The sequence below is a fragment of the Marmota marmota genome, unplaced genomic scaffold (genome assembly GCF_001458135.2).
Source record: "Marmota marmota marmota unplaced genomic scaffold, marMar, whole genome shotgun sequence".
NCBI classification, from domain to species: Eukaryota; Metazoa; Chordata; class Mammalia; order Rodentia; family Sciuridae; genus Marmota; species Marmota marmota.
In genome coordinates, this window is record NW_026000080.1 from 140,172 (window position 1) to 163,190 (window position 23,019).

Genomic DNA, 23,019 nt, shown 5'->3' on the forward strand with positions numbered 1-23,019 from the left:
CATTTCTCACAGATCAGCACAACTTTCCCCTGCCAAAGAAGCTATCATTAAATCAGATGTTGGCACAATACCACATCAGTGATGGGGTCACTGCACTCCCCAGGGTACCACCCCACTCCTGGGCATTCTGAGTCTTCTAGGAAATGGGTTCACTGACTTGCACAGAGCCTGATGGGAAAGCCCCTCATCCTTCTGGGGTCAGGAAGATGTACTTCGGGAGAGTCAGTGGGTGGGGCCTGATGTGCACTGAGTGGTCTGCATGTGGACAATGTGCACAGTCTCCAGGCCACCCTCAGAGGTTCCCCTTTACACACTTGCACCACCTGTCAAGGATTGTGCATTTTAAGTGGAAGAACTTTTAAAGTTGTGACTCGATAACAGATTTCATTGTTGGAAAATGCTCACTCCAAGCCCTCCCCAGTACGACTGAAAAGAGAAATAAATTGTTTTGGAATGACAGAATTTTTTTCATTTTTTGAGGCCAAAGATCTCACAAAATCAAAATTGACAGACTTTGATACAGAGGTGGGCACAGAGAATTTGCTCATAGCTCCTATGTCACAGTAGAAAACAGGATCCACCCAAGACCTCAGCATCTATGTGTCTGTCCCTGGTGCTTGCCAAGGACTAACACCAGATCAGAATCGGGGATTTTCATCCAGTGCTGCTGGATCCCTAAGCCTCTGGGATCTGGACAGCTGCCTACATCAACAGTGCTCACCTCCTGCCTTCCTCCCTCTACTACTTATTAGAGTGAAGTGCTCACCTCCAGCCTCCCTCCCTCTTCTACTTACCTGTGGTGAAGCAGTGACCTCCCAGATGGAGCAGCAGAGAGCAGCACTTCCACAGCTGGCACCAGGGTGTGTCCCTGCAACAGCAAGTGGCTCCCATGTCTGCCAGCTGGACCCCACACTCTCCTCTTTTTTCCTGTTTTCAGTAGGCTTTGGGGGAAAGAGAAACTGCATTGGTGGCCTGACATGAGCCTGCTCTGATTAGGGAGTGAAGGTGACTCCTCCAGGCCAGTCTATTTTCCCCTTTTTCTCTTTTTTAGTGTTCCCATTTCTTCAAAACACTCATCTGCTGTCAGCTGCCATTCTGCTCCTGTAGCCTAAGCTGTCATAATCACAATGGGGAGAATTTTTAGACGAAGCGATAATTTCTAGGGCAGCCAGCTGTTGAAGGACAGCATGGAAATCTTAAGGAATGAGACTTCTTTTCTTCCAAAGGTAATGAGCTGCTCTCAGTTCAGTCCTTGTGCCCCTTCACCAGGTAATTAGTGTGATATACACAATCTTAAATGTCATTAGAATGAGAATGTTGTTATTGGGTGCTCTGTTCAAGTACTATGTGTTCTCAATGATCCCATTATCCTCTTAACTCATTCTTATTTGATAGGTAGCCTGATGGCAAATCAAGCATGGTTAGCCCTCTGAGCCTTCTAATATTTTAGTCACCATCCAAAATAAGGCCAGAGAAACAAGGGTAATACCTTGGCCTTCAAGATGTTATATGCATCTGACATGAGCAAGGCTCCACCCAAATTAATCAGTTAATAGAATTCCTGATGAGCCACAACAGGCAATGATTAGTTATTGGCTGCATTCACATATCATTAACCCATTGCTGAGCAGGTCAAATGCTTCACAGAAATGATTTGAATATTCAGCTTTTTCCTTGACCTCATAAAATAATATATTTTGCCACTGGAATAATGAGGTTGACCATATGAGACTTAGTTTGCCAACAAATTGTGCAAGGGACAGCATTTCTAAGACATTTCATATTCATATCAGCCCATTATGTTATGTTCAACTTGCACCCCAGAGGAGGGATATAAACTCACTTTAAGATTGTTCTTTTAAATTGAGGACAAATGAAAAGGACACAAGTTTCCACTTGAACCTAACCCAGAACCTGGAGCTTGCCTTCTGTAGCCATTGAGTTAAAGATCAGGTAGGAGGTAGGAGATCTTATAATCTATTCACTTACATTGTGTGTCATCATGCAATACTATTGTAGTAAAATCTGGCTAAGAAAGTTTCCTGTCTCTCTTCCAAAGAGTTGCAGCTTCCCCCAACAATTCAGTCTGGGCAGATGACTAGATTCTCATTCCTGCTTTTCTTTGCCTTGCCAATTTCTGGAATGTTGTTGGAAATGTTCATAAAAAACAACTGAAGGAGGATGGAGCAATCCCTTATTGAGTACCAACAAGTATGGTTGTGTCTGGTGACAAAGGAGAAATCCCCACTTGATGGCAATCCAAAAGAAAACTTCTGAATGTCGACATTGGGGAGTGCATTGACAAATGAAACCTGTTTGTTGTATCTGTAATAATGCTTTTCTATGCTAAGAACCTTGATTTGCTGATCACACATTGTATGCATGTACCTAAAGACCTCAGTGTACACCAAAAATATGTACAATTAAAATAATAATTAACAAAATACATTATAGATATCAATATAAATTACATGAATCAAAAATGAATTTTTAGTTAATCATCATTTGGGGCATGTTTGGGTATACAAATCACGTAATTTCTGTTACTTTTCTTCCTTTATTTCTTTTGTTTTTGGAGATAGAGTGGTGAATATGACCCAATGTATACCTTCCCCATATTTCAGTATGTATTACAAATAGATTTAACTGCTTTTGTGAAGAATAGAAAAATCACAGGAAATTACTGTATGAAGATAGTTTTTTGTGTCTTTTGTTTATATCTTTTTCTTTTTTTAAGTTTTACGAGCAAGACCAAAGGTAAGAGACAGACTGGTATTGGGTCTCTGCTTGATAAAACCAGTGGAGACATAAAGCTCTTCTTGAAATGTTACTCACACTAGACTTTCAGTCACTGACTCAGTGAACCTGAGTAGGACACTAAAATCAAAAGTCACAGCAATCCTTGTTTTTCAAAATTTGTTACAGCAGACAGGCCAGCACCAGTGGGTTGCAGAACGTGCATGAGGGAAGGGAGATGGAAAGGACACGTTTGCCAGTACTCAGGCTTCAGCAATTCCATGTAGATTTTCTTCCCTAGATCCTCCCAAGTCAAACATATGAACATTTTTTCTGTACCTTTTACCATTGACTTAAAGACCCTTGGCATATAAGATAACTTAGAGACAATAATATTTCAAGTGCTTATTACTTAAAGTCATTGTTTGGGTAATACAATAGTTAGAAAAGATGTTTCCATGATTTTCAATTTTTTTTGTTTGTTCAGTAATGATTTGATAAGTAATGATTTTTTTAAATAAAATAATTAAACAAGTGAGCCAAGATGATGAAAAGTTTCTCACTTTAAAATTTTACATGTCTGTTGACTTAGAAAACTTTCCACAGAATAGCTCCGTACATTCAGTGTTTTTTTCTCATTTAGTGCATACATAATTATGTCTATTTCTATATGGTAGGACATATATATAACCTGATATGACCTCCTGCCTCCCTGGGGAAGAGGTTGTGAGCAAGGAAGATTGAATAATTAGACAAAGTAGCTCTTGGAGGTTACATACAATCTGAGGGCAGATAGAGCTGGTTGTGTAAGTGGGAAGGGGAGAGTAGAAATTATTCTTAGCAGAGTTTACAGAATATCAAGGTCTAGTTGCAAATGTGGGTTTAAACATTAATTTCTCAGCTGGTTGTGTCTCTGTACCTCTGACCCCATTAAAAGATCATCCTTTATTCGCATCAGTGATGGTGACAGACACTACCTATGAGTATAGTCCTCAAGTCTGGGTCATTCCTCATTCCATGAGTAACAGATTCAGTGAGAATAACCGGAAAGAACATCTTCTCTGTTGGTTCCAAGATCCTACTCATAAAGTTTAAAAAGAGATACTTTAGTCTCCCCCTGTGGTCTGTGATATCTGATTTGTGGTAGTGAAATACTTCAGTAGATTATTATTAACCTTTACTGCAAAAAGTGCTCCTCATATATGTTTTCAAAATTTGTCGGAAATGATCAATTGCAGATTTTGAAGTTTTTAAATGTTGACTTTAGTAACAGATCAATAAGACTATTTGATAAAAGTTACTCATTTACATTTTTCCTACTTATTATTATTCTTCCAAAGCATTCAGACCAGCATTAGTGGAGAGAGAGAGAGAGAAAGAGCGAGCGTGCAATCGAGAACACCCAATAGCTCTCTAAGGGTTAGGCCCAGAATAGCCTGGATTCCAGTTATTAAAAGAACTTTTCTTATATTTTATAGAAGTTTGGCAGAATGGACATTCTTTCTTCCAACCCATTATTCTTTCTCTCTGTTCTCTTCATCTTGTCCTCTGTACTCCAGCTCCTGCTTCTCTAGATACTTACAGAAACGGTTTAATCACAAATTTTAGTTATAGTAAAGATTATTCCAGTCATTATTTTGCTAGTTTCCATTGCACATCATTTACAAACTAATAGAATCAGTAAAAGAGGTAAAATCATTATGAATGCACAAATTATTATCCCTCCCTGAAAGCTATTTCTGTTTTAGAAAGTGTTGTAATTTTGAGTTAAAGTACACATTGGACAACTTAATGTTTTAAATTATATCATAAGTTGAATAAATGGGCCCTTTGAGTGGCCATTTGATACCTTATTATACATCTGACAGATATGTTTTCATGTGCACATATAAAACTCACTGAAAATAATAATAGCAGGAATATTTATAAGAGCTCCAAAGTGAAAGCATTGTAAGTGTTCATCTACCATTGCAGGGAAACAAATCATTGTATATTGGTTAAATGGAAAGATTTGTAGTAATGAAAATTTCCAATCTCTAATTCCACCAAACAAAAGGTATAAACAGCACAATCAAAATGTTGAGCAGAATAAATGAATTCTAGATAGGGCAGAGGGGCGGGAGAGTAAAGGAGGGGGCAAGGGATTAGCAAGGATGGTGGAATGTGATAGACATCATTATCCAAAGTACATGTATGAAGACACAAATTGGTGTCAACATACTTTATATACAACCAGAGATATGAAAAATTGTGCTGTATGTGTGTAATAAGAATTGTGATGCATTCCACTGTCATTTATTTTTTAAAAAAATAAATTAAAAAATGTTGAGCAGACTAACTAGATACACATATACTAGATACAGTAGAACAGAGACTGTGTGAGTCTACTTCTGTAAATACATGAACTGACAAACCTAATATTTGTTTTGAAGTCAGAACAATTGCTTGTCCTATGTCTCAGTCATCTCATGGTATTTGGAGTAATTTTTGAATCACAGGATGATTTAAAGCCCAAACTCAAAATAAGATTCTTTCATAGGCTATCACTAAGAAGGGTTGCCAATTTGTTCTCACCTTCTTTAACTTTTGTAACCTGTCAGTTTCCTGTTTTTGTAAATGATAAACAACAAAGTTATTCCCAGACTTTTCCTGAAATAAGTTCTAGGGTCCATTTTAGGACATAAATTGAAATTTTAATTTCTCCTTATAAGTGAGATTGAAAGTGAAAGTAGGGCCAGGCTACTTTGAAAAGGGTGTAATACTAGGAAATCAGCTGCATTTCCTTCAGACCAATAAAATTTATGTTTCTCTCAAGCAAATCAAAAATAGTTCCAGAGAATATTGAATCTTTCTGTGATATTTATATGTAAAGGAACTGAATTTTTCACCTATCCATTAAAATTGTTTCCAGATAAAGTAAATTTATTGTCTGAAAATAAATTTGGAAATATTGGTTAAGAACGACTTACTTTTAGGTCCATTTAGTGTGCTTTCATCTGGAAAAAAGTACTTATAAATTCATCATGATAAAACCTCAGAAGAATATATACTCTTAAGTTTACAAAATCGTCAGCTAATTGAAAGGGTCAGTGAGTTTTGTTTATTTTTTTTCTGAGTTTTCCTGTATTATGAGTTTATTTTCAATGAAGTATTTTTTAATAATAGAAATACGCATAGAAAAGAAGAATTTTCCACTTAAAAAGGAAAAGATTTATTTGAAGACACAATTTCTGGGTAACTTCTGAAACATTAGGTATGAATCTTCAACTGGTCACTAACTTGTTAGACCAGTTGTTATTTGGTTAATATGAACTAACTATGTACAAAACTTACATAAAAGGATTCAACTGGGCACAGATCAGTTATTTGCATAACCATGTACATTATGGTGTTTAGATAAACAAGTTTGCTTGGAATGAAGAGTTGTACTGGGCCTCATACTGGGAGAGAAACCTGGGTTATGGCAGCCACTGGAACTAGAAAAGGTGCTTTATCCTGCTCACAAATTAGAGAGACAAAAATTGATGACAATAGCAGCTTGGAACTTGTGTGGGATGTTATTTATTCCTGCAACTTACCTCAGCTAATTACAATAAACAGCATGCTGTGTGTTTGGATGTTGATCCCAGTTTATGCCCATGGGTGACTAAAAAGCATGTGAATTGTCCTAATCTGGAGGAATCACCTGGACAGGTGGTGATATGGGAGGTTTGTCTGTGAATGTATAAAGAAGCATTTGTTAACTGACACAAGGGTTGATATAAATGATAAAGTCTGTGGGGTCTAGAGTATGGGATGGGCCAGGAGAAGGAACAGCACCTGATACCCTTCTATGAAGAAGGCATGAGGAATGGCAGGCCTGGAAGCTCAGGCCAACTGTGCCCTGCTCAGGGTGAGAACCTGCTGTGTTTCTCCCAACTCTGGAGAGGATTCTGCCCCGTCTCATTTCAAGGCCAGAGTCCACTGTACAACTTAGCCATTGCTGTCCCCACTGTTTCACAGAGCAGGACCTCCCAAAGCTGCAGATTGGTTCTTCAGAAGATCTTTTTGTAAAGTTTTTATCATTACACTGATGCTACATGTAATAGACAGAGGGAATGTTCTAGGACTATTTTTCGATGGGGTAGCCATGATGCTAGTGACTGCATACAACATTCTCAGAAATGGCTTCAGGAGCCAAGACAGTCTATGTGATTTTTACTTAGTTTAATGGTAACAGTTTCATCCAAATATTTAAACTTTAAAGAGACTTTTTTGAGTATGTAGTCTCTTGGTCTCTGCTCACGTTTGATCTCCTTTCCTTTTCTGTGAGAGTCTTATCTGTCTGTGAAGTTGCATCACTCACAGACTCCTAGGACAGCAAATATTTGTGCAGAATTTCTTCAGCCGTAAGAGTTCAGAGAACAGTGGAAGTGCTGAGTTTGTTCTTGTCCTTTTTCCCATGGCCTTTTCCACCAGGTACTATTCCACTCGGATGAAGTAGGGCTGGTGGTCAGGACTCCCTGTCACTGAGCAGGCACATGCATCAGGATCGGCAGTCATGAGATCTTCTAGCAAGAGAGCTTTTAGGAGGTATGTAGAGATTCTGGGAAAGAGAGAATCTCTGTACTTATAGATGGAGGGTTCTAATTTTGTAGCTGTTGGTGCTGTGGTTCCAGAGGGTATGAGTGGTTTGAAGACTGAAGCCATCATGGAGAAAGCAATCCACAGGAAAAGGATTGGAGTAAGGATGGAAGGGGATCAAGGTCAGGGTAACACTTGACAGAAGGATTCAATGGTTGCAACCCTTGGATCCAGTTCGCCTTAAACCTAAGTGTGAAAAGCATATTCTGGGGAATAGATGTTAAAGGCCTTATTGAAAGGTCATAACGAAAATCAAAAAATCAGGATGTCTTGTGCTTTCTAGTTCCTTGTTCTTAGAAGCAGTCTTTTCTAGTCGAGCGAAATTTTGCTATTTCTAGTAGTACTAAACCCACTTTCATCCTGTCCTGGGAATTTTCCAAACATATATTATTTCATTTTCAGTTTTGCCAATTATACTTGTATTTGTTTGAATGTAAAAAATCCATACAAAGGGTTAAAAACATGGAAGAATATATGATGTAAAGTTAGTTGTGCTCTCTTCTTTCACCTCAACTATACAGGTGCCTTCCTATTGTGACATATACACTAGTGTTTTGTATTTTCCACAGGTAGGTTATAACATATATGCATATTCAATATTTTATAAATTTAAGTATTCACATTTTCTACATTTTTCATTCATTAATGCTAAATCTTGGAGATCCCCTACCCCTACAACTCCCCAACTTTTTACAATGATTATTGAGTATTATTCTGAAAATATGTCCTATTATTTCCCTTATCAGTACCTGACACAGGGACTTTCAGTTGCTTCCAGTCTTTTGTAATTATCATGACACTGAAATAAGTAAACCACTACAAAAATCATGTATAATTGGGTAAAAAGTCACATAAGCGAAATTCCTGTATATGCAATTGCTAGATCAGAGGTATGTGCATTTTAATTTTTGATGTATATTACTAAAACTGTTCTTCACTGCCCATTAAGAAGACAAAACTATGTTCTTCACAGTTTTGTTTTGCACATTAGTTTTAGTAAAAATGAAATTTTCTTCATGTTTCTTTCTATTTAAACAATGTGGTTGTTGGTCATTTTCCACAAGAGCTCAATATGACTTAAAAAACTTTCATGACTAAATATGAATTGCAAATATTTTCTTCACATTGCTATTTAGCTTTTTTGCTTTAGTTAAGACTTTTTTAGAAATCATTTCATATTGTCTTCATTGTTTCTTATTACTTCAATTCAATAAAAATCATTTCTCTTAGGGATAAACTCATATTCTTTGATAACTACTTTTTATTTTTAAAATTTTCTTGAATGAAACTGATATGACACAATCTCCTTTAAAAGGAACCATAGAAAAATGTTATTAAAATAAAAGATGCCTCATTTTATGATTTCCTATTAGGAATCCTCTGGCTACTCTTAATGGCACTAATAATTTTCATCCCTACCCCAACTAGTTTTACCAGTCCCAGGGACTATTACAAGGAAAACAGTGGGAGCTATATCAAGAATCTGTGAAAATATCAAGGGTGTCTTCTTTTTACATGTTTCAATCTCTTCTCTTAAATTTATCTCTTTAGTTAATGCCTCAGATTTCTCTTTAAATCCCTCAGTAAAAAGTTTCTTTTTGGACCTATAAAAGAGGAAGAGTCCACCTTTGAGAATCTCTGGTTATTAACTGCCAGAGTTCAGAATTTAACAAATTCAGCAGTTAAGCACATTTGTCTATTTCTCTACCACCTTAGAATATTCTTTGGTATTTCCAGACCTTTGACCTGAAGAGGGGACGTACCCAGGGCTTACACACTTGTGAGATTTCCTCACACTCACTGGAAGTGGAGAGGAATTTTATTCCAGCACAAAGGATGCTGTGTCGGGGAGAATGAGGTTGAATTCTGATTGATTCTCAGATCCACCAAGGTGGCATGGCTATGATGCTCTAACAAATCATGGGAAATGCTGCCCTTGTACAGAACACTGGTCATCAAGTTCCTGATTATGAGACAGGTTTGTTTTACTCTACTTACATAGATGAACCAGGAAGACACAGAAGCAAGTGGAGCAATTTCTGATCTTTCACTGTCCTAATTTTATATGAGGCCAAATCTGATGCATACAGACCATAAGGATCTGTTTCAGGTCTCTTGGATGGTTGTGCCAGAATCCTACTCAATTGGGGCACATAATCTCAACAAAGAGTAATCCACCACCAGGGGGTTATTATTTGTACCCTCCAAAGTCTATCAATACACAGAGTGTTGAAGTCTCTTAGATTTATAGGCTTCATTAGGATCCAGGTGCACTTGAGATGTCCGTGTCAGTGAAACATTTACCTTCTGGATGTCCCTTTGGAATGCTGTCTGTATCTAACATTTTGTCCCATCCCAAACTGAGATATCAGGCAGTGTTTGTCACATCCTGCCAGGCCCTGTAGAGACTCACCTTCAGCTTGTGCTCCAGCACCCTTTCCTGCTCTCTCAGGATGTTCTCCCTTTCTCTCTCCATCTTCTCTGTACCATATTTTCCCAGAAGCTTCTCTCTTGGGCCTCCATCCTTTCCTGCTGCTCCTTCTGCTGCTGCCTTAGCAGCTCCTGTTCCTTCTCAGCTGCCTCCTTCTTGGCCCGCTCCTCTGCTCCACAAAGATTTTAGAAGAGAGAAGAAACAACAGGCTTGCATTCTAGCCTCCTAGGTAGCACACCAAGGTGATTTCAGAAAAGGCAAGAGGGAAATCTCTCAATTTGCCCAATAGCCATGACAGTATGTTTGCAATTGTGATGGAAAACTATTTGCTGGACTCCCCTCTTGCTCTCAGATTTAGCAGGTCATGTGCTCCATAGCAGGAGGAAGCTTCTGGTTTCAGGAAGGTTTTCTTGCCCAGTCAGTCAAGGTCTGTGCAGGAACCTCCCCACCCTCTGAGAGCTATGACCTCCCCTGTACCTGCTATGGCCTTCTCTCCCTTAGTGAGGGCTTTATCTGACTGCACGATGGATTTTCTATGGCAGACAGTGGATGTAGGAAGCTCTGGAGGACCTCCTTTGCCTGGGGAAACAAGAAGAAACAAAAACTCTTTAGGTATCAAAGATCTGGTCTTTAGATGAGAATGATAGTATTCAATAAAACCATAAAACTGACTCTAATTTTGTGTCTTTCTTAATTAGGACTCCATAGAGATTTCTTTCCTTCTATGGAACAATGGAAGTTCATGCTTTCTGTTGAGACATGAAAACCTTGTAGAAGCAACCTCCTTCCTAGGTTCCCAGCCTCCTCTCCCATGAATGCTCCCCACCTGCAGGTTGCAACCCCAGGTTGAGCCCTGCTCACATGTAGGAGCAGGTCTACAAAAACATGCCCCCTCCATTATTTGTGGTATGTGCACATCTGTTTTTTCTGTTCTAGTCTTTCTTAACTAGGATCACAGCAGGAGGATTCCAAAAGAAGAAAAGAGTTTCCTTGACTGGTATCTCCCAACTACAGTACCCCTTAGCTTTTCTAGGCTGCCTTCTGAGTTATTTTTATCTTTGTTGAGATTAACAAATAAAAATTGTATACATTGTAGGTGTTCAACATGATGTTTGATATATGTCCACATTGGTATATGGTTCCTACAATCAAGCCAACTTTCATATTGATTACATCATAGTTACATTTTCTATATTCATGAGAATGATGAGGTAGCGACAATCTTAGTAGCATTAAGGTACATAAGAGATTATTTTGTCTACACTCACATTTGTACATCTGCTGTGAAGGACTTACTCATCTACAGCTGCATGTTATGGTGCCACTGAATATGAACTATAGAGCATTTGACTTTCTGTGTCTGACTCACTTCCTTTAATAAAATGTTTTTAGGTTAATTCACGTTGTCATCATTGGCAGGACTTTTTTTAATAACTAAATAATGTTCTGTTGCATATATGATATATATAGTTGTATTACTAATCACAACTGCATGGTACTGGAATAAAAACCAACACAAATACCAGTAGAACAGAATAAAGATGCAGAAAAGAATGAAATTGGACCATTGTCTTATACCTTATGTGAAAATAAACTAAAATTCATTAAAGGTTTAAACAATAAGACCTAAAACTGAAAAACTCCTAGAAAAAAAATTAGGGGGAAAACCCTTTGACATTTGCCTTCTCAATGATTTCTCGGATTTAAAATCAAGGCATAGGCAACAAAAGCAAAAATAAAATAAGTCAGTGGGAATGCATCAATCTAAAGTTTTTTCACAGCTCAAATACTATAAACAAAATGAAAAATACAATATGTAGAACAGGAGAAATATTTGCAAACCATTCATAAGATAAAAGGTTAATTCCAAAGTATATTAGAAACTCCTACAACATAAGAGTAAAAAATAAAACAGAACACATGACCTGATTAAAAAGTGGGGAAATTACCTGAATAGACATTTTTCAAAAGAAGAAATTCGAATGCAAAACAGATAATTGTAAAAGTGCTCAACATCACTAATACCGGTGAAACACAAGTGAAAACCACAATGAGATCACAGCATACCTCTGAGGGTGGTTATTATTAATAAGCCAAAGGAGAACAGAAGTTGCTGAGATGTAGAGAAAAGGGAGCCTTGTAGAACAGCTGGGGGATGTGAAGTGCTGCAGCCATCATGGAAAAACAGCTGGAGGATTTCAAAAGAAGAAAAGAATTCAGAGTTTCTAAAGGCTGCCCTATCAGCTCTGTCACTGGCTGGCTGTATGATCTTCAGCCACTTATTAGATCCTCATGCATTACATTTCTTTACTGCATAGGAAGAAAGTAGCACCTAGTTTCCATGATTCTTAGAATTAAATTGATAATGCAAGAAATGACCTAAAACTGTACCTGGTATAGGAAGTGAATGTTCAATGTCTGTTAACACCTGCTCCTCATCATCCTCAATGTTACTATCAATCAGCACACACCCAGTTACCTTTAAAAAATAGTGTTAATACACCATATCCTATTGAATATTATTTTACCCACTTGAAGTATGATACATTTCATGAGAACAATATTATTCCCTTCATATTGTATCTTCTTATTTGGCCTAAAAAACTACCATTCTTGATAAATAAAAGAAATGGTTGGTTTCACCTGAATTCCTGGTTCTAAATCCTCTCTGGGAAGAACTATTTTCAGTTTATCTAAGAGCGTCTAATGAGTAGTGAATATAAAATGATATAAATGTCAACATATTGCCATTCTTTGCCTTTGTTTCATAAATGGTTCTGTGAGCTTAGAGTTTGCAAAAGAACAGCACAGACCCTCTGACCACACTCTGTTAGCCGTCCCCCCAATCCCCTTATTCCTTACCTTTACTCCTCTCCAGAGCACTACCTTGTAGCCCTGTTCCACCCCACTACCCTTTGCTACTGAGTAGACCGTGGCCTCCAGGAACAGAGAACGCTCCTCTTGAAATGCTTTGCATCAGGGGTGCTAAAAGCCACATTAGCCAATCCCAACAGAATTTTAAAGATGCCTCCTCATTCTGCAGCAAGAGAGCTTCCTTCTTTCTCTCTATGGTGTCCTGGAAGGGAAATGTAGAGGAATAAGAGAAAAAGAAGTTGTTAGAAGGAAGGTCTAACTGAGATCCTCTTGGAAGAAGCAGTCTGACAACCTCAGAGTGGTCTGGGACATGGAAAGCAGCCAGGAGACGTGCCTCAGTCCCAGGTCTGGTCAATTCTCTGTGCATCAGAAAATTACCTTTACTCCCTTGTGGTCAACTCCAATCTCTGTAAAATGATGGAGCTGGAAAACATAAACTTGATGGTTTATTCAGCTGTAGTATTAATGGAGACCCAAACACTAAAGTAACTAACAAAAAGCTAAACTTGGACTAGAAGTAAATTTGTCAGGGAATATGAGTTGCTGTGGTTGAAATTATGTACATGGCAAATAATTCCCCAAGGAATGAGTTGAGTGCATTCTGAACAGAATTTTGAACCCTTCATAAATTCAGTGAGAGTTTCAATGTGTGAGGAAACAGGAAAGAATATTTTTTTTATTGTTTGTACTTGTAAATTACAATCCACTAGATTTCCTAAGAGATTTTTGTCAGTGTTGTGTCAGTTCCAGATCTACTGAAAGTCAAACTTCCAGTGAAGGTGCCTCTGGTCAGCAGAATTAGGCAGTCCCTGTTTCTCCCTTGGTGTCCACACCCCGCCTTATCCCTGGGCCTGTGAATATGATGGATATTAATTCTGTGATTCTAATGTGTTACATAGCACAGGTCGACTTTAAAAAATGGAGAGTACTCCATAGGACATCATCTAATCACACAAACTTTTAAAAGCAGTTTTCTCCTACTGTGGCATAAGAGGAAATCAGAAAGGCTAGAGAAGGTTTTGATGGGTGCTTGCTTGTTTGAAAGTGGAGAGGGCTTCCCCAGAGCACCAAGGTGAGAACTAAGGCAATTTGAGTCCTTATTTTAAGTGGGTGGTGCGCTGAGCAGAGATCTGTGCAGAGATCTGACTGTGAGCTAACACTTTCATTTTGCTTTAATCTGCTAATTGCTTGATAATTTGTTTTGCAGCAATACAAAATTAAGTGCCATCTTTTATAGAAAGAATGCACAGTATTGTGAAGAGCTCAGTTGCACACACACATACATACGCACACAATGTTCTTTCTATGATGAGAATGATGCAAACTCTGGAATCTAAAGAGTCCAAGTCTCATTGCATAAGAAGAGGAATCAGGGAGAATGAATAAAAAAGACAATTACCACCAGCTTCTTCTGGAACTCCTGCTTGTCGTCCTTGAAGGAGTGCTCCATGAAGACTGTGATGGCTTCCCTCTCACAGGCTGTGTGCACCTCCAGCAGCTCCTGGAGCGTGTCTGTGGGGAACTGCACCCGCTGGGCCATCTGCTCACTGTAGTGGTCAGCTGCCTTCTGCAGGGCTGCTGAGTTCTCACACTGGGCCAGAGTGGTCACTGCGTTCTTCAAGCAAGGAATGGTTTCTTTGTTGATGCATTTATGTAGGTTTCCACCAGAGTCGCCAACCCTGAGTGACATGGAGTATATGAAAAATCTTACTCGTCATTTTTATAAGCTTTAAGTACTGGCATTATAAAAAAAATCACAAAAACACTGTTTATCTCATGTTTTCTTCTTCTTCTAGTGTACTTACTACTTTTTCTTTTTTTGTATCCTCCAAGAATAAATCATTATTTAATAATATTGTTTTTCCTATACACTCCTTTTATAGTTCTCACATTCACCCCATTACACAATTACAGATTGAAACCAAGAGTTATTTTTTAATGAAAAAGAATTTATTAGAGGAAGTAAATTACATAATTTGTGAGTCTTGATTTAAAATAAAAATGAAAAAATATCATCAAAAATTTACAGAAAGCAACATAGAGTTTGGAAACAAGCATAGGCCCATCTCCACATGGGGACTTCATGATTGCATAGAACACATGCTCCTGAAACCAATGCTGTTTAAATTTGTTTCTCAAACACACAATGAGCTGGCATGGGACTCATGACCTGCTGATTCTTTTCTGACTAGTTTCAATTTATAAAATATCTTGTATATTCTCACAGGGAAACATTTAATCCTATGGAACCTTCCCTCAACTTACAGATTTTCTTTCTTTAGTAGTAGCTTCTGATGGTACCCTTAGTGTACTAATTGTATGAAATGTGTTAAGCTTCAACTAGTCCTCAGATATAAAAACTTTAAGAAAAATGCATTTCTGTGTGTGGCATGAATGTCTGCTTCTCCACATGCCTTTACAGAAGCAAACAGAATTACTGACAAACTCACAAAAGAATCACAATATTATCATACATACTGAACTCCCAAGAGACATGCTTTGAGACAACAGAAACTCAGGATTTCCAGTCACAATGATTCCCCCTCCCAGGGTCTTGGTCTTTGCATTGGTGAAGACATAGGAACAGAAGTTTTTTAATTGCACCTGAAAATTCCTTTCCAGCTGGTTTTGTGGAACTTTATCAATGTGGGATAACAGGTGAGTCAAAGCCCTTTGTTTTGGAAAGAAACATCTGATACACTCTCTAGACTTATTGGAATTTTGGATTTTTTCACTCTTTCCTGTAAAAAGAACACTCATTGAGTAGACAAGCCTGTAGGAAAAGGGATTGAGGACTTTTCTAAGAATATTGAATCTTTGCCTAACTGTAGCTCCCAAGCCACTGATCTTCCATTATTCAATTTAAAAAAAGCAGTGTTAAGTTAACTTGAACATCATTTTTTTTTATCAGAACTGAGAGTCAAGGAAATACTTTTGTAGAGACACTCATCTCTAGTGAAGAAACCTATAAATTGTTTCTTTACCCCTTGTATAGTGGCAGATAAATTATTTATTAAAAGTTTGAAATGACTGATTAATCACAAAAATTGTCAGAAAGACTTTTATGATAATTTAATCCCATGTCATAAATAAGATGTGGGCTCTTCAGTAAAATAATACTAGAAATAAGGCCAAGATGTTCCTGGGAAAAGTAACATGAGGAGGAAAGATGATACCCAAAACTGTAGAGAAAAATGGTTCACAATCCAAGCCCAAAATCTACACACCATAATTATGTCTAGAATTTCCTTCAGCAGAAAAGTCCAAAGTAAAGTGAATTTCAATGTAATGTGTACTTCTTGATGTCAGATTATATTGCACTTGACTTTGTCTTACAGAGATTTTCTGGTATAAATCTGCTGTTCAAAATAGATGTTAGTTCAAAGAATGAATAAACATGGGTATTGATAAGTACCAGTACTCATGTACTCTGCTAAATATACTCATGTGATAAATTTATAATAGTAATAGTAAGTATACTATTATAAACATGGGTATTGATAAGTACCAGTACTCATGTATTCTGCTAAATATATTCATGCAATAAATTTATAATATAATAGTAAGTATAATAATATTAATATATAATAGTATAATGTAATAGTATAATGTATAATAGTATAATGTAAGTCTGTGGGATAAATAAAGTGATGTTGTCCAAAAGTAAAATGAAGGGGACCCAAATTCCAGTAATCCTGGAATTATGTATCACTGTTTTCCCCCCATGAACGATTCATTATACAAACATCTTTTCTCTGAAGAATGTTACTATATACTTTAGAATAATGAGTGAAATATTTTTTAAAGTAGGTCCTTACATTTCCTGTGATTGTAGGTTTACTCATTTCTAGTTTGATAAACTCTTTTCCTCAAAATACAAGGACCAGTTACACTTCATAAGTAACAAATATATGAGCCTCAGAAGTAGTAGCATTGATTGTAATCCTCATTATTTTTCATGGTACTGATTATTCTAAAATTATTGGTACAACACTAAGCCCTAAATTTCCTTATTAAATATAAACCTTAGCCTCTGGAGATTTTTTTAAAATAATTATGAAAATCATGGTCACTTGTCAATCATCAATCACCACTAGCAAGGGCCTCAATCCAGTCTCAAATAAACAGGTATATTGAGCAATGAAAGTCAGGGCTTAGTTGATCCCACTTCTTTATTGAACATCCTGCACCAAGGCCACTCTTGGATACCTGAAATCAGCTTCAAGGCATTCTCCAGGTACTCATCTTCTGTGATGGGGTGTCCATCCATCCTCAGCTCCATCATGAAATCTCGAACAGTCCAAACAAAGTCTGGAAAGAAACTTACAAACTCAATGGAGTCCTCTACTTCATCAGGCATGAAGTCAGATTTTGCCCTGATTAGTTGTGTTAGTTCAGTCACATAGCTGGGATCTTAGCTAAGAAATGAGAAACATCACAATTTCCAGATCACTTAGCAACAAGTTTTATGAACATTCCCTTTTTTTTCCAGGGTCTACTCTTACTCAACCAAGACAATCAAGTTAGAAGAGAGAAGGAACAGTCTCAGTTGCTATTCTCTTAACCTCCCTCAATAAGACATGATTGTTTGGTTCTTGGAAGGATACTGTAGCTGCTCCAGGGCATGGTGGTCAATAGTGCCCATGCTCTTGTAGACAAAGGTGCTGCCAAGAAGCACTGCCAGGACAAAGATCCAGAAGTCATTCTTAGGGTCACCCTAGGAAGCACACGAGAAAAGAACTTACAAGTCCACTCTTCATTCATTCATTCATTTAAAGTTATTCATTCTTTCTTTTAGCTGTACTCTTTCTGAATATAGGTGAAATAACAAAATTTTAAGATAATGTTAAATTTAAATCCCATTATTGATATTTATATTTGTCTCTCTCAGAATATTAGTTTATGTAGCTATGAAGACAAATGAAAGTCATTCTCAATGTGCATAAAATAATTAATGAAATACCTAAAACATTGTAGGTGTCTCATAATAAGTGGGCAATAACTCATGACAAATTTCATCTTCATCATGGCTGTGGTAAGGATGTAATCACATTTCAATTAAGTTGAACAACACTTTTTTTGACATCTGACAAGGTGCCACACCCTGCATTTGGTTTTATAGATACAAAGTTCTGACAGTCTCTGCTCACAGGAATATCACTTTATAGAGGCTCAGATACACATAATACATATAAACACAGACCAAATGATAATCTGTGAGGAGAGGGAACCAACATTATTTTACAGAAAGAAAGAGGGAAGAAGGGAGAGTGGGAGGGAAAAGGAGAGGGTGAGGGAGAGGAAGAGAGAGGAGGGGAGGGGAGAAGGAGGGAGAGGGAGAAAAAGAAACACAGTGGAGAGTGGGGTGGGGAGGTCCATGAATGTGAAAAATTGCTCTGGGGATTCAGAGCAAGAAGTTATTAGCTGTTTTTTAAAGAGCTGTAGAATATGCAGGGGTCCAGCAAGTGGAAGCACCAGCAGCAGCAAGCCTAAGTTGTTAGAGCACAGGGTTCTTTTATTTCACTGAAGTAGTGAGCCTGCAGGCCAGAGTGAAAACTGGCAAGACTTAATGAGATTAATGGCAAGACTTAAAAGGCTTTAAAATAGATCCAGATCCTACTCAAATCCCGTTACAAGTTGTTAAGTCAGCCAGTGGTTCTGCTGTTTGGTGTGTATTTATTAAATTAAATTGTACATCCCAGTATTAAAAAGAGAAGACCTGTCCTAATTTACCAAAGTAATGGTTTGGATGTGAGGTGTTCCCCAAAAGCTTATGTGTGAGACAATGCAAAAAGGTTCAGAGGAGAAATGATTGAATTATGAGAGCCTTAACCCAGTCAGTGAATCAATGCCCTGAGGGGATTAACTGAGTAGTGACTGAAGGTGGGTAGGTTGTGGCTGGAGGAGGAGGGTTCCTAAGGGCATGCCTTTGGGGAGGACATTTTGTATCTGAGAAGTGGAGTCTCTTCCTTTTTTTCCTGATCATCCTGTGAGCCACATTCCTCTGCCTCACTCTTGCACATGATGGTCTGCATTACCCCAAGCTCCCAGGAATGGAGCCAGTTATCTATGGACCAAGTTCTCTGAAATCATGAACCCCCATATAAACTGTCCCTCCTAAAATTGTTCTTGTCAGCAAAAAACAAATGAATCAAACAACCAAAGTATTTTAGGTTGCTAGAGAAATTCAAGGAAATGGAATTTAGTCTCATTATTCATAATTGGATTGCAGGTATAAAAATATGTCACAGATGTTGGACTGAGGTGACCAATTGAATTGCACATGAATCAAGAGCCCAGAGGATTCTCTGCCTCACCTTTTCCACATCCCCCAGGCCCTCAGTGTCCAAAAGAACCAGGGTGTCGTTTGGCTTGCTGGGGTGAGGCACACACCACATCCAGATGCCCTTGGTCTCAGCCCTCACTGTGGAGCCCTGGGGGAAGAAAGAGGAGAAGACAACATAGAGTGACACCTGAGAGGTAAAGCTGCCAGGGGATACAGGCATTAAATCTGTAGGAATGTACAGTGTTGAACAAGGACAGTGTTCGCTACTATTTCAGAAGAATAAATAATCCAAGTGTTATCTTTCTCAAAAAACACTTTGTACCCCAAATTCACATTATTGTTTCAAGTGATCAAATTACTTCACATTAAGAATTAGTGTAAACTCTATCATCCTATGCTGTCTCCCTGTGTATTTTTATCTGGCCAGGAAGAGCTGTAGTGTCCTCTGGATTCAAGTTGAGTTCAGTTAGTTGTTGAACAAGGGAAGTTTTTGTACATGTGCACCAGGATATAAATATGAGAATATTTATAACTACCTTATTCATTAAATATAAACCTTGGAAATAACACCACTACTCATCAACGACAAATGGATAAATAAATTATGGTGTCCTCAGACATAAGCATACTATAAAGTACTTAAAACAAATTACAGATATGTGTTACAAACAGAGGATGCTCATAAACTTCTTCTTGAACAAAAGAAGCAAGACAAACAAGAATACACACTTTACAGTCCCTTTTATATAAAAGTCAAAAGAAGGCTGAACTAAGAATTTTGTAGACTGCATAATAGACTATAGAACCATTATTTAGAAGCAAGAGTAGAGTGTACCCTGAAAACCAAAATATTCTGAGCTTTGGTAAGAATGTGAGAGGATATGCTTTGGACTTTTGAATATTGGTTAAGTTTTCTTTCCTGATCTAGTTAGTAATCACATAATTTTCACTTTATATTTATTAACTATGTTGTATACATAGGCTTTATGTACTGTGTTATAGTTTGCATATTATAAAAGACTATGAAAAAAGAGCAGCATGTTAATTTGTCAAAGATCTGCTATAAATAGAGAAAAATTGAGTGGTATCACAATTTGGATATTGGATATAGAGAGACCCTACTGTGCATCCTTCTGCTCATCCATTTGTTTTAAAAGGACATACTTCACTATATTTGTATTCTATATCAAATGGCCATGTTGCTTGCACAAAAGGATGCAGGGGGCAAAAAGGGAGTGATTGTTAGAGCTCAGCCCCTGAGCAGGTGAGAGTGGATGGCACCAGGAACAACAGTGAAGCAGATATTTTGATAAGGTTGAGGAGCTCTTTATTAATGGACAAAAGGATGCGATGATTTTGGATAGGTGAGAGGTTATAAATATGCTGGTAAGAATTAGACATTTTCTTTAGTGGGAGGGATTAACCTCTTCCTTAAGATGACCCTAGAGAAAGTGAGATCAGCTTGTCCTATTTGTGGTTCCAAGCAACTGTCCTTGCCCCTAGACCACACTCACCATAGTTCTGCCCTGCAAGATGATTCATGAGGTAGGATTTCCCCGTACGATATGTCCCTACAATGGCCACCACCACCACAGGCTGACATATCTTTTCAAGAATCCTCAAGGCTTCTGAATTCACTGTCAGCTGCTCATTCCAGTTTTCCACTAAACAAATGGGGATCTTCATAGGAGATTCAGATGCCATGGTCACCTGTAACTCAGAAAAGCCACTCAGTGAATCACAAGATCTTGAAGTCTTTCTTATGGCTATTCAAGCCACATTCATGTCAGTTCTCTGCTTGTGGAATATTTAACATTAATTTCTACATTTTGTATGTTATTAAAAGTAAAAACATTATGTAGCATGTCATATGATGACTGGTATAGATGACTTATGTACATTATCGACATTTCCATGAAGGACTCAAAAAGTGTTGCCTACCAAGTGAAAGAAATACCAGGGATAAAAACAGGGAAAGAATAAGTCAAATTATCACTATTTGCAGACAATATGGTCTTATATCTAGAAGATCTAAAATATTCCACCGAAAGACTTCTAGAGATAATAAACATATTGGTAAACTAGCAGTTTACAAAATCGATCTACAGAAATCAATAAATTTCCTATATACAATAATAAATTGGCTGAAGAAGAAATCAGGACAACAATTCCATTCACAAGAACCTAAGAAAAAAATTACTTTGGAGTAAATCTAACCAAGGAGGTAAAAGACCTCTACAATAAAACTATAGAACACTGAAGAAAGAGATTGAAGAAAACCCCAGAAGGTAGAAAGACCTCCCATGTTCATGGATCAGCAGACTTAATATTAATTATAATAATTTTAATTATAATAATCAGAATTAATTAATTATAAGAACATTGTGAAAATGGCCATACTACCAAAATGATATATGGATTCAATGCAATCCCCCTTAAAATACCAATGTTATTCCTCAGAGAACTAGAAAAACTGTCTGAAAATTCATTTAGAATTATAAAAAACCCAGAATAGTCAAAACAGTTGTAAGCAAATTAAAAAAAAAAAGCAATGCTAGAAGCATCACAATATGTAACTTTAAATTATGCTACAGAGCTATAGTAACAAAACTGCATGTTACTGGCATAAAAGCAGGTTAATAGAGCAATGGTTCAGGTCAGAAGTCACAGAAAGAAACACCCACTGATACAGTCATATGATCCTTGACAAATGTCGATGCCAAAAACTAAACTGGAAACACAGCCATTTTGACAAATGGTGCCAGGATAACTGATTATCCATATGTAGAAGAATGAAATGAAACTCTTACCTCTCAGCTTGCACAAACATCAACTGAAAATTCATCAAAGACCTAAGAATTGGATCAAAACCTATGTAACTCTTATAAGAAAACATAGGGTCAAACATCAGCATATAAGCATAAGCAATGACTTCCTCAATAGATCCCCCTAAAGCTCAGGAAATAAAGCCAAGAGTTAATTAATGGGATGACAACAAATTTAAAATCTTCTGATCATAAAAGGAAACAATTAAGAATGTGAAGAAAGAACCTACAGAATGGGAAAAAAATCTTTCCTCACTAATCTTCCAACAGAAGATTAACATCCAGAATATATAAACTAAAAAACAATTGATACATAGGTAAATGAACCAGACAGATACTTCTAAAAAGAAGAAATACAAATGGTCAACAAATACATGAAAACATGGTCAACAAGATTTTCAATTATGGAAATGGAAATCAAAGCTACACTGAGATTTCATCTCATACCAGTCAGAAATCAAGAACACAAATGCTAATAAAGACTGAAAAGAGTGTGGAAATCAAAGAACACTTTTACATTGTTGTAGGATAGTAAATTAGTACAATCACTTTGTAAATCAGTATTCAGATTCCTCAAAAGACTGGACATGGAACCACTCTATGAGCTATACCACTTGTCAATATTTGCCCTGAAGAATTAAAGTTAACATGCTGCTGCAGTCTGGCTGGGCACAATTCAGGAGCCACTTGTCAAAAGAAACAAACTTTATTTTTACAACCACACACGCCAAGCAAAACAGCTCCTCAGGAAAAACCCTCAGAGCCCAACTGCCACCACCGGCTTCCCACAAGCCTCTCAACCTCCCCCACTCCTCCTGCTCTTGAGGCGGATTGGCTGGGTCTCATGGGCGGAGCCAAAAAAGTCCCCCAATGAGCAGCTCCATGGTCTGAAAGGGTGGGGAAACAGCCCAATGAGCATCACCGCAGAGGAGCCAATCAGCTAGAAGTTGCTGGGGCTGCTGTGAGCCAATCATCAGCTGGCAGTCTGAAAGTTTGCTGGGGCCCCTTCGGCTGTGGCTCTCAACATCTCCCCCTCTCTGTTTAAACAACAAGCATGTGGCTTAGGGACTGTGCCTGCCTTAGGTTGTCCAAAGGTACATATGGTCCTTACCCGTTATCGGATGAGCTGACCTCAAGGCATCAGCCTCCTGTCTTAGGTTGGTACCATTGCAATTGGATCTTACCCATCACTGACTACCGGTCCAGTATACCGCCACACCTGTAGATAGGTCTTTGTATCAGCG

At 37.7% G+C, this 23,019-nt stretch overlaps 2 protein-coding genes across 3 annotated transcripts in view; both read right to left on the bottom strand.

Annotated features, from left to right (window-relative positions):
- The window catches only part of LOC107158256 (guanylate-binding protein 4-like), a 28,328-nt gene extending 27,424 nt beyond the window's left edge, over positions 1-904 (bottom strand). Inside the window, exon 1 of one of the 2 annotated variants that reach the window (XM_048814958.1) lies at positions 795-904. The gene's annotated coding sequence lies outside the window, so the exon portion shown is untranslated. The remainder of the gene's footprint in view (positions 1-794) is intronic. The other variant, XM_015504714.2, reaches the window with a different exon arrangement.
- Positions 905-5,931: 5,027 nt separating this feature from the next.
- The window catches only part of LOC107158257 (guanylate-binding protein 7-like), a 130,393-nt gene continuing 113,305 nt past the window's right edge, over positions 5,932-23,019 (bottom strand). The window contains 12 exon segments of the mRNA XM_048814966.1: positions 5,932-7,565; positions 9,773-9,959; positions 10,268-10,369; positions 11,858-11,978; positions 12,653-12,722; positions 12,724-12,866; positions 14,064-14,311; positions 14,314-14,343; positions 16,874-17,070; positions 17,272-17,381; positions 18,982-19,098; positions 20,465-20,660. Coding sequence (XP_048670923.1) covers positions 9,808-9,959; positions 10,268-10,369; positions 11,858-11,978; positions 12,653-12,722; positions 12,724-12,866; positions 14,064-14,311; positions 14,314-14,343; positions 16,874-17,070; positions 17,272-17,381; positions 18,982-19,098; positions 20,465-20,467 — 1,293 coding nt within the window. The 5' untranslated portion in view covers positions 20,468-20,660 and the 3' untranslated portion in view covers positions 5,932-7,565; positions 9,773-9,807.